General features: G+C 43.9%; 1 protein-coding gene across 1 annotated transcript in view; it reads right to left on the reverse strand.

Annotated features, from left to right (window-relative positions):
* Positions 1-1,799: 1,799 nt before the first annotated feature.
* cdnf (cerebral dopamine neurotrophic factor) overlaps positions 1,800-13,054 on the reverse strand; it is a gene marked incomplete at its 3' end in the record, with an annotated part of 41,353 nt that continues 30,098 nt past the window's right edge. The window contains exon 4 of the mRNA XM_084330301.1: positions 1,800-1,972. Within this exon, the coding sequence (XP_084186427.1) occupies positions 1,800-1,972 (173 nt within the window). The remainder of the gene's footprint in view (positions 1,973-13,054) is intronic.

Consider the following 13,054-nt stretch of genomic DNA (forward strand, 5'->3'; position numbering starts at 1 on the left):
AGGGCTGTCCCCGACTAAGGATTTGGATAGTCGACTATGATCGATTAGTCGACTATTAGACTAATAGGGGTCAGCCCTACTCCCAAGCAATACCAATACACATACATCATGTAGAATGCATACTTTTACTTCAGATACTTAAGTACATTCAATATGAAATACTTCTCTACTTTTACTTAATTAAGTACAAAAATATATATATATCATTTTAATCTCAAAAGCGGTAAAAGCATCCTGCAGATTTTCATCTCCTTTCCAACCTGATTTATAGTCTTCCCCTGTTGCACCTCTTTCACTGCTCTTTCCAACTTCTCAAGAGGAGTTGAAACCCTGTCTGTCTTCCGTTTGTATATCTGCGTGGCATGATGGATTTTGGTCTAAAATTAAGAATATCACATATAGTTTTAGTGATCAAATGTAAGAATACAATGTACAATAACAATAAAATACAATAAAGTAATATATATAGTTACTAATTATAAGTTGGGGCAACTTAACAAACGGAACACCTGGCACAACTTAACCCAGGCCCTTTGGCACAACTCACCCCAAGCCTACCATTTTGAAAGAAATGCATCCCCCAGCTGTTTTGAGCTAGCATCATGCTAACTGTATAGACTCATGGTGTAGCTTACTAAAGCACTAAAACATGTGAACTGTTTTCAAAGTTGTCTATAATTGTTCAAACACAGCAATCAAAAAACCTTGCTCATACAAATTTTACTTTTGGAGGGCAAACATTTTTTTTTGAACTTAAATGTGGTTACCTCTCAAGCCAGGTGTATCCCTTCTCTGCAGGTTGAGTGAAATGGATGCCTCTTCAAAAATATGTTGTCACATGACCAACTTATTTTTTTTATTTATTTTCTTTATTGGTCTTTTTCCCCCCTCCTTTTTCCTCAGATTTTCTCCCATCCCAATGTTAGTCGTTATGCCAATTCCCAATCCCCTTCCTGGTCGCTGCGCACTTACCCCCCACAGTCGGTCTGGGAGAGTGGAGGCTATCACGTGCTTCCTCCGACACACGTCTAGCCAATCAACCGCTTCTTTTCACCTGGCAGCGCGGACTCTCACTGAGAGGGTGTAACGTGTGGAAGGATCACACTACCCCCCTTAGATCCTATCCGCGCTGAGCAGGCCCCCCCCCCGACCGAACTGTAGGAGTCGCTGTTTACAACGACCCGGACCCACCCCGCCAGCTTTCCCACCCTCTAATACAGCCAATTGTATTGGTGTGAACAGCCAGCCAAGCTGGTGACAACGCCGGAGCTGTGAGCTGGATTCGAACAGGCGAATCCAGCGTCTCCGGTGTTGGTGATGAACGCAATCTCCGCTACGCCACCTGACCGCATGACCAACTTCTTCTATGGTTTTCTAGATAACAGGGGTGGCACTACTTGCCCCTTGGCACTACTTACCCCACTCTCCCCTACTTCTTCCACCACTGTTTATAAGTACTTTTATTTACATATTTTAAGCGAGATCGGGCTGGAGATTCTCCTATTATTAGCTGATTGCAAAAAAAGACATGTTTAAAGCCCCAGTCCTCAAGCCAAACGTAAACAAAAGTGTTGCCCCACGGCTACAGAATTTTAGAGTCGGAGCAATTTTTTTAATTTCTTTTTAATTATTTAATTTTTTTTTACAAAATCTGATTCAAGGACAGACATTATATACCGAAATGTCACTGGCTTTTAAAGTTGTAAAACCTTTGCTTCCATGTGAAATGCGAACAGCTTAGTGAATCAAAATGCTCCATTTGGCTTCTTAATTATGCCGTCTCGCTCTCCTCCGGTGTGTCACAGCTCGGTCGTGTGTGTGTGCAGTGGCGCCCTCTGCTGGATGAGGCTGACAAACTCATGCTTCTCCAGGCAGCCGAGGCACTCCTCTCCCCAGGACGCCAGCACCTTCCTCAGCTCGGCCACGCGCAGCTTGGACAGACCTGCGTTGCTCAGGTCCCACAGCTGTCGCTCTGCGCACGCGTGAGAGAAAATCACCAGAATCAGAGGGAGGTGTAGTCTGACGTCACTTTGGACTGCCCGCGAGGTCCACCCGTATAGGGATTTTTATCATTGGGAAAATGGATGATCGGCTATAGGGAGGTGTAGTCTGACGTAACTGGTTGTTCCACCCGTATAGGGATTCATCATTGGGAAAATGGATTATCGGCTATTGTAACAATTCTGCCGCATGGAAATTGACAAGCTTCCATTTTTGCACAAAATGAGTTCCCTTCTACCACTAACATTACTGTTTACGCATTTTTGGTTGAAATAAAGGTAGTTATAAGGTTTTAAATTTGTCATAAAAAAATAACTACATTTACCAGTAGGCAGCCTGTTGTTCAGTAGGCAGCCTGTTCAGTCCTGTCGCCTAATCCACGTCACGGCCAGCTGATACCAAGCTAGCTAGCTAGCTAACGTTAACGTTACCCCGCTAAACGTACTAGACGTTAGCAATGTCTACTGTTGTGAACCATTTTAAATTGGGGCATGTAGAGGAGTTTCGGGAACGAGTAAAATGTGCACGTCCTTTTCTCAGACCTGTGGGGCAAGCACTGCACACGCATCATGCCGACCAGCAAGCTAGCTAGCTACACGTCACGGCCTGCTGATGCCATGATAGCTAACTAACGTTAACGTTACAAGCTCAAAAACCTTATAACTACTACTGTCGTAAGTTCCCTGGCAGAATACTTTGTTTGTGAGGACAAAAGTATACAAGTTTCGGGAATGGCTAGCTAGCTACTAACGTTGTGTAAAAAACAATAACGTTATAAACTATACACAATATGTACAACGAAATAATGATTTACATGAGTATTTACAGTGATTTAATATGCAGCGAAATAACGTTATACGATTAAAATTATAAATACAAATATTAAAAAAAAATGGTGGTTGGCTATAAACTGGTGTTGGGTGAAACGGATACTAGCAACAGATTCAGGGTCAGTTATTTTCCCATTGTACGAATTGTTAAGCTTATCGAATGTAAGGGAAATCTGATCCTAGGTCTGCGACTAAGCGTCTACGCTGTGGTGACGTCAGTCAGCAGCGCCAAATAGCAGTGTAGTTTCCCAGCGAACGAAAACATAAACATTGTTATTTTGCTACCTTTACGATTAATTGCGAATATTTTCATGTTTAGCTATAGATTGTGGATGAATACGCACAGAAAGGTACACCATGCCAATGTCCATGCTTTATTTGTTTTAAACGAACCGTTTTACAAATGGGCAATGGGGAAATATATTAAGTGGAACAGAGGGTGGAACAGGAAAAAACGAAAATGACGTAACCACTACACCTCCCTATTGTAACAATTCTGCCTCATGAACATTGGAAAGTTTTCCATTTTTGTACAAAAGTTCTCTTCTATCACTAACATTATTGTAAGCATTTTTGGTTGAAATAAAATGCAAATGTGCATGCTTTATTTGTTTTAAACGAGACTATTTAGAAATGGGCAATGGGGGAATACATTGCATTTTCAAGATGGTGGACCCACCGGAAATAGCAATGACATAACCACTACACCTCCCTATAGACCATTGCACTTCCGCATTACATTGAGCTCATGGAGGGGAGAGCGGGGGGAAAAAATTAATGAATGTGGATGAGAGCCTTGACATTAAGTGGTTGTAGGGCTGTCGGGTGCTGGTGACATGATCCAATAGACTTGTATAAGCCTGAGTCTCCTGAACACGGGAGTGACCAGTCCCAAGTTGATTGGCACTTTCTCTGCCGAGCTATAGTCACTTTTCCGCACCTACTCCCGAACTCTGCATGCACAGTAGTAACTTTATATTATGAATTCCAGACCTCTCTTGACAGAGCCTGGGATGTGGCCTTGCAGTAACAACCCCTATCCCCATTCAACTGATGGACAGACTCTGAATAATCACATGAGCAGACACACAAAAGCACCTTAAGTGACTTACACACCACACAAGCACACTTATTACATACACACACTGCTGCTAACATATACCTTGTATTGTACAGTTTGAATAGATAGAATATGCGTTGTGTATTATGTTGAGTCTATAGTTTAGTTTATAGTTTTAGTTTATAGTTTATTTATACAGTTAGTATAATAGTTTGTATAGATAGGAAAGAGAGTATGAAAGGCACTTTCTGTCAGGAGGGGTAATAAAAAAAGTGATTGAGGTACACGCCCCTTTGCAGCTGTTATGTCCTTCCGCAGGTTTGGGGGTTTTTCATGACCCCAAACAGGGTAGGACCCCCCCTGCAGCCCTGCAACTTCTTACCCGGACCTTTGACCCTAGAGTGTTTACAAAAGCATGCTAGTATCTGTTTTTAGACCTGGCAGGTGTCCTATCCTTTTGCAGGGCTTCATCACCCCAAACAGGGACAACACGTGCAGAACATGTCCAGTCATGTTCTGTGCAGGGGGCCTTCACCCAGACAGGGGGCTACAAACACCTAACACCTGTTGAAAGGAATATTTCAACCATCAAATTCCTGTCATACCCTTTTGATAAGGTGATAGAATTAAGATGTGATATAATTAAGATCCTACATTGTGTTCTATGTCTTTTCTCTCCTCTCCCGCATTTTGGGTTGACCTACTTACTCGTGGTGCAGGCTGAGGCCCCAGTCTGTTCTACACACAGTTTGGTTTGACCTGCCGACCTGCCGACCTTTTGACTCCGGACCCCTCTCCCCACACACACCCACACATGCACACACGAACAGATCTCTTGCTGGCTGCTTGCGTCTGACGACTGGCCGGCGCACAAGCACGCACACACATGCAAAATCTCTCTCTGGCACATCAGAACACTCACAGATAATTGATAGGTTTTTCAGTTATGCAAAACCTAAATACAAAGACACATTCATTCCCCCAAGAACGTTGGAGCATATAGCTTTAAACTCTCTCCCTTTCAACACACACACACACACACACTCTAGCACACACACACACACACAAGCACACACCACACAAACACCCATACAATACACACACACACACACACACACACACTCTAGCAGTTACAGTTATACATGCAAAATCATGTCCCTCCCTTTCAACACACACACACACACACACTCTCTAGCACACACACACACACCAGCACCCACACAATCATTAAGCCAGGAGGAGGGGTGGCCGCGACAAATGTATAAATGATGTGACGATGTATTGACGAGACCACCACTTGGCACTGGCTCGCTCCGTGTGCGGAGGTGCGTGGTCCGGATTGTGATCTACTTGTGCTGTGAGGGTTCAGTAAAACTCTACAGACTGCCATCTGACTCTGTCTCATCTCTCTGTTCACCTCGCCGACATTCAACTAAAAGAACTTAGGTTACATTATAGGAGGAGGCCAGTGATAGAATTTCCTTTCAATTGGAGGCGCTGCTGAGATTGGTGATCGGAAATAGGTGAGCAGAGACCGAGTAGATTATCTGCAGAGTTGGCACAGGATGAGTAGATCATAGTCTGTTTTTTTTTTTTTTTTTTTTTTTTTTGTCTTCTTGTCCGTTTCGTGCATTTCGTCCTGGGACGGACTGACGAGTTGAATGGCTGTGTGCGGCAGATCGGATGACGGACCCCGGGGCTGTTTCTTCAATGACGAAAGGTGAGCAGAATACCAAGTTTCTGCAATTGGCTATTCCAAATTTAGAATAGGTTTGTCATTTGAATGAAATATGCCTGCGTCTGCGAGATCTGTGGCCACACACTGTACATAGGATTTCGTGCAGTTGTTGTTTTCTTTATCGAGTGGAGGTCTGCTAAATAGGGTTTGAGGCCCTAAGGTCTGCTAAATAGGGTTTGAGGCCCTAAGGTCTGCTAAATAGGGTTTGAGGCCCTAAGGTCTGATAAATAGGGTTTGAGGCCCAGGGTTAAAGGCCCAAATAGGGTTTGAGGCCCAGGGTTAAAGGCCCAAATAGGGTTTGAGGCCCAGGGTTAAAGGCCCAAATAGGGTTTGAGGCCCAGGGTTAAAGGCCCAAATAGGGTTTGAGGCCCAGGGTTAAAGGCCCAAATAGGGTTTGAGGCCCAGGGTTAAAGGCCCCGGGTTAAAGTCCCACCGGAGGTTAAAGTCCTGAGAGGTTAAAGTCCTAAAAGAGGGGTTAAAGTCCCCGGGTTAAAGTCCCACCGGAGGTTAAAGTCCTGAGAGGTTAAAGTCCTGAAAGAGGGGTTAAGGTCCCCGGGTTAAAGTTCCCACCGGAGGTTAAAGTCCTGAGAGGTTAAAGTCCTAAAGGAGGGGTTAAAGTCCCCGGGTTGAAGTTCCCACCGGAGGTTAAAGTCCTGAGAGGTTAAAGTCCTAAAGGAGGGGTTAAAGTCCCCGGGTTGAAGTTCCCTGGTTAAAGTCCTCCGTGGTTAAGGGCCTAAGTAGCACCTTTCCATAGTGTGGGTTAGAGTCACTATTGAGTTGCCGTGGTTAAAGGCATATTGGGTTGCCGTGGTTAAAGGCCTATATAGCACCGTTCCACGTGGCCCACGGCTGCATTTACAAGACCAGTGCGTTATGTTGTTGATAAGGGGGCCATTATCATTATATTAAAATGAATAGTGGTAGGGAGGCCAACCTATTATTATTAAAATGAATATCGTCCATATTGCAGTTTCAGACTATGCATTGACAACCTAGTTGATTAAATATAGGTGGGTATATATGCTCCGGGTCTGAGAAGGAGCGGGTGTTATATTGTATTATATTATATGTATTATGTTGTGCTATGTGGTTAGTTTATTTGCATGAACCGCTCTGAACGCCGCCGTGCGCTCTGCGGTGGGACCGGCGCTTCGCTTTCGCTCCCCCCACGGGCGTGCGGCTTGAGGGGTGGAAGCGGTTGTTATCTGCGTTGTTACCACAAATATGGATGTTGGTAGAGGCGAGCATGTTCACAGAAATACGGTACAGTGCTGTTAAGGGGATGCGGACCAGTGATGGAACTTTCGTCATCAGGGTCCCCATTTTCATTTCAACATAATCATCACCATTATTATCATTATTATTTCGTTGGTGCCGCTTGCTGTAAACGTTGCGGGACCACACGTAAATTCACATGGGTCTGCACTCTGCATTGCTAAAGACACTTCACATTGATACAACATTTTATTGGAGCGACGCGCGCTCGGTCCTGCCGGCAACACGGCAGTAGGAGCTGTTCCCTCCGTGGTAGGCTGAACTCGAGTGAGCCAGCACGTTCTGGGTGAATCCCCACTCTCTCTCTCTCTCTCTCTCCCTTCTCAAGCTCAGCACAGAGGACACAGCTGTCCCGGGTGGGAAGAGGAAGCTGAGGCATTTGTAGCTAGCTGCTCTCTCTTAGGCCTAAGGGGGAGTGGGTGTAGACTGGAATTGGCTGAGATTAAGGGTAGAAAGGGAGGAAGCCGCCACTGTTTGTTTGCCTAATACGATACTAAGTGCATGTCTTAAGATTCCAACTAAAACATGTGTGTTGATACCGGTGTGAAAGGTTGTTGTGTTTGAGTGATAGATTTTGTTTGTCATGGTTTATTGGTAAATGCATGGAGTGCATGTGTGTCCTGGAGTATGGGTGTGAAGGTTATGTTTGGTTTTAATTTGGTTCATATTTCCTTACATTTTTGACTGAGTGGTGATAGAGGATTCAATTACTGCATGTTTCTATGGTTGTGGTAGGAGACTGGATGTTGTTGCTTGTTTTTTCTTTTTTTTTCTGCTCTCCTCTGAAGAGGCCGTGGACCATCCAGCTTGGATGCTGGAATATACCCCTGGTCTGTAAAATGCTGTGTACCTCATTAGAATGCAGTGCTGTATACCTCATTAGAATGCTGTATGACTCAGTAGGATACTGTATACTCATTAGAATATATATACTCATTGGAATACTGTATACTCGGTAGACTACTGTATGCTCAATAGATTAGATCTGCGTTAGGAATGCACTGATGTAGGACAATGTGTGTTTTGTTTGGTTTTGATTTGATTTATGCTATGTGTTTTGTTGGTATGTGTTTCTGATTTTGTCCTTGTTTTTTTTTTTTTCATTTGTGAAATGGGTGATAATGAGCACGGAGTATGACGCTGATGTGCCGGAACTGGAAATCTGAAAGTTGAGTGGTTCTTTACGCATTTTGTATGTGTTTCAATCAATGGGTTTTCTCATAGAAAGAGTCTAGATGAATTGTAATCTGCTTGTGGTTGTTGAGTAAGCTGTGGTGTTCTGTGTGCTTTGTTTCTTCCACAGGCTGTCGGGTTGGGGAGTGGCTGAGCGACCATGGACGCGATGGGGGAACGGTCAGCTGTCGTCCGCTTCCTTGGGGACGCTGTGGTCATGCTGAGAACCGTACCGAGGCCCTTCTCCTCTCCATACCTCTGCCGGTGGTGACGGAACTGATCTTGGGGTGGAAATGCCTTAAAGGTGGGTTCGGGAAACCCCGGACGATATCACGAGCTGTCGCTCGATGGTCGCCTGAAAATGTAGGGCTGGTGCCGAATTGAGGGGGAGGGGCCGGCAACAGGACTTCGGCCTGAATTCAGTATGATGCAGTGTCCTCTGGGGGAGGTGATGGCTGACTGACTAGGATGGAGTGTCGTTCGGCGCTCTCTGCCTGATGGCCTGCGAGGAGACTGCTGGAGATTGGTGTTGAGACTGTGGGATTCACAATCTCAAGGGTGGGTGTGTGGACTGTGTGGACTCCACACAACAACTGAATAGTGGACTCAACAACTGAATAAATTGAACTGTATTGGACTCAACAACTGAATAAATTACTGAATTGAAATAATTAATTGAAATAAGAATATTAGAATAATAGATGAGAAAGTATAAATTGATTGAAATTATGCAAAATATGACTGAACTAAAACTGGACTGTCTTAAAATATGATTGATATTGTGCAAAATAAGACTGAACTGTCTGAACTGTCTTAAATAGTATTTCAAACATGTACATTGTGCAAGAGTGTCATGCATCATTTCCATATTTTACAGATCCTGGTTAATGTTAAATCGACGTCAGTTTATTGGTAGATTATTTTTTTTTGTTTTTATTCCTCTATAAAGTTACGGCAATGAATTTTGATGACCGTTCGAATTGGTAGTGTACCCTCAAATATGTTTCCTGGCTTGTATTGTATAGCTGTCATTAGCATTTTACGGGTTTTTAGTTAGCCTGGAGGAGCAGGGCCCAGTAGTGCATTGTGGCAAACACAAGATTACAACCGGGCATAATGGATAAATGGGAAATCGATTGAACGGGTCATCGAGGTCCTGGGTGGGCCTATGTCAGGGGTAGGACTGGGTAACACGAAGGGCCAAGGTAAAGTTGATGATGTGTATTAGAAGATGGACGATTGAAGTGGAAAAAAGAAGACGGTTCACTCCACTCTCTTCCCCTCTGGTCCGTTCCATCATCTGCCCACCTACGATCCCTCCTGTCTAAAGACACTAGACCTGCCCACCTATGATCCCTCCTGTCTAAAGACACTAGACTCTACTGGCGAGATGGAGGCAGTCGTCTCGGGGGACATCGCCTCCCTCGTCTCCCTCTACCCACTGACTGTGCAGGGATCAAGGACTCTGAGATCTCCAACACCCGAGGGGGTTTTGCTAGGACTCTGTTTCGTTCTGCGGGACTCCCACACCTGCACTGTATTGATGATAGTATTGGTGGTCATCCATCCTTGTGTTTGATGGTTGATGGTTGTGTCATAAATTATGTATTATGACAAAAGGGGGACTGAAAGGAATATTTCAACCATCAAATTCCTGTCATACCCTTTTGATAAGGTGATAGAATTAAGATGTGATAGAATTAAGATCCTACATTGTGTTCTATGTCTTTTCTCTCCTCTCCCGCATTTTGGGTTGACCTACTTACTCGTGGTGCAGGCTGAGGCCCCAGTCTGTTCTACACACAGCTTGGTTTGACCTGCCGACCTGCCGACCTTTTGACTCCGGACCCCTCTCCCCACACACACCCACACATGCACACACGAACAGATCTCTTGCTGGCTGCTTGCGTCTGACGACTGGCCGGCGCACAAGCACGCACACACATGCAAAATCTCTCTCTCTGGCACATCAGAACACTCACAGATAATTGATAGGTTTTTCAGTTATGCAAAACCTAAATACAAAGACACATTCATTCCCCCAAGAACGTTGGAGCATATAGCTTTAAACTCTCTCCCTTTCAACACACACACACACACACACACACACACACACACACACACACACACACACACACACACACACACACACACACTCTAGCACACACACACACACAAGCACACACCACACAAACACCCATACAATACACACACACACACACACACACACACTCTAGCAGTTACAGTTATACATGCAAAATCATGTCCCTCCCTTTCAACACACACACACACACACACTCTAACACACACACACACCAGCACCCACACAATCATTAAGCCAGGAGGAGGGGTGGCCGCGACAAATGTATAAATGATGTGACGATGTATTGATGAGACCACCACTTGGCACTGGCTCGCTCCGTGTGCGGAGGTGCGTGGTCCGGATTGTGATCTACTTGTGCTGTGAGGGTTCAGTAAAACTCTACAGACTGCCATCTGACTCTGTCTCATCTCTCTGTTCACCTCGCCGACATTCAACTAAAAGAACTTAGGTTACATTATAGGAGGAGGCCAGTGATAGAATTTCCTTTCACTGTGCAGATATGTTCTGTGCTGGGGGCCCTCACCCTAAACAGGGACAACACATAGCAAATGGGGAGATATATCCAGTCATGTTTTTTTTTTTTGCAGGGGCCCTCACCCCCAAACAGGGGCCACCTGGTGCTAGGCGTTGTGACCACGTTGTCTATTGCTGTGGAGGTGTGTGTGTGGGTCTATGTGTGTGGGTGTATGTATGGGTGTATGTGTGGGTATGTGTGTGGAAGCATATGGGTTTACGAAGCGGGAAGGGCTTTTCACTTATAAAAACGAAGGCATTTGTCACTAACATGGAGCAGCTACGCCATAGACACAGGACTGCGCTCCAACATCCACTCCATTATGGCGTCTCGCAGTTATTATGGTACAGTAGGATACCTTCTGATAATTATTTTATGGAGATAGTAAAGCGTTTTTCAAGCCTGACTTCAAGTAATAAAAAATCTCTACTTACAGAACGCATCTTGACAATTGGCCATGACTTTGACCTCCACCAAGCCTTCATCCATCCGGGTACGTAGTATGAATAGCCGTTGTGTTTAACAGTGTGACTGCTATGGATGTATTAATTTGGTATAGTACCTTAGCTATGCTACATAAGATTGTCCCGTCCGGGGGTTAACGTTACATTGTTTTAACCGCTGTTTTTATATAGTTATATTATGCCCTGTTAATTTTGCAAGAATCTACGGATAAAAGTAGCGCTTAGCTAATGTTGCGTGTCCTACATTTTCAACAAAAAAAGAAGAAGAGGTCGTATCCGCTTTCTGTTACGTGTTGTTATTAGCATTTTAGCTATTAGAGCTGCTAGGTGTACGATCGCCCCATGGGGTTAACATACTAATGCTATTAAACTGGGGAAAGGGTTTTTTAACTTAAATGATATTCAAGCCTTCATCCATCCGGGTACGTAGTATAACCGTTGTGTTTACCTATGTGACTGCTATGGATGTATTAATTTGGTATAGTACGTTGGCTATGCTATTTGCGTAAGATCCCCGCCGTGGGTACATATATACAGCTAGGCTATAATGTACCCTCGAGAGGTACTAGTGTCTTGGGTTAACGTACTACTGTTCTTAATTATCTTTAAACTGGGAAAGGGGTTTTTAACTTACACAATATAAAGGTAATGTCTTAAGTGTTCTGTATGGATGTATTTATTAGTGTTATAGTTTAAGACGCTAGCTACGTAAGATACTTTTTAAGCATGCATCCTGTAGTCTTCAGCAGGACCCGTTCATATGTACCACAGTCTGTTAAGGATGTTTTTGATATTTTAAGTACCCCCTCATGGTATAGTAGCTATGATAAATGATTGTAAAGTCGGTGACTAGGATTTAATACGCTTTTTTATAATAAAACATTTCTTAATTTTTTTCTGTATGTAGATATAAGTAGCAGCAGTTTATCTACTGAAGACCCCTGTATTTCAGAAGCCATTCCAGGTATATACATTTTAGATAATGGGTGTATATGTGTATGTGTATGTAGGTGTGTGTGTATGTATGTGTGTGTGTGTGTCTGTCTGTGTGTCTGTGTGTGTGTTGATATCTGTTTTATAATGACAATTTATTTTATTTTACAGAGATACCAAGTGGGAAGGAAGGTCCCTTAGCAAGCCCTACAGAAAATACATCCACTACACCTGATCAAGGTAGGTACATTTTAGATTATGTATGTGTGTGTGTGTGTGTGTGTGTGTGTGTGTGTGTGTGTGTGTGTGTGTGTGTGTGTGTGTGTGTGTGTGTGTGTGTGTGTGTGTGTGTGTGTGTGTGTGTGTGTGTGTGTGTGTGTGTGTGTGTGTGTGTGTGTGTGTGTGTGTGTGTGTGTGTGTGTGTGTGTGTGTGTGTGTGTGTATGTATGTATGTATGTATGTATGTATGTATGTGTGTGTGTGTGTTAATATCTGTTTAATAATGACCCATTTTTTATTTTACAGAGATACCAACTGCGAAAGAGGTTCCTTTAGCAATCCCTACAGAAAATCCATCCACTACACCAGGACCTCCTACTGAAGAGTCCTGTATTTCAGAAACCGTTCCAGGTATATACATTTTATATAATGTATGTGTAGGTGTGTGTGTGTATATGTGTGTTAATACCATTTTATATCTTTTCAAAAACACAGATACAGATTGGAATCCTTTATGGCGAGTGGACATCCTAGAGGAGATTGCGGTCTTCGAGGAAGCTGCAAGACTGTGTCACCCCACAAGACTGCATCACCCCACAAGACCGCGTCACCCCACAAGACAGACGCCTGAAATGATCCCTCCAGAGATACTTGCAGAAATACAATGTCTAAATAATGACCAGAGTAACTCCGCTGTTTTACTCACCATACCAGACCCCGGTGAAATGTTAACCACAAAAACT

The sequence above is a fragment of the Notolepis coatsorum genome, assembly GCF_963971535.1.
Source record: "Notolepis coatsorum genome assembly, chromosome: 15".
NCBI classification, from domain to species: Eukaryota; Metazoa; Chordata; class Actinopteri; order Aulopiformes; family Paralepididae; genus Notolepis; species Notolepis coatsorum.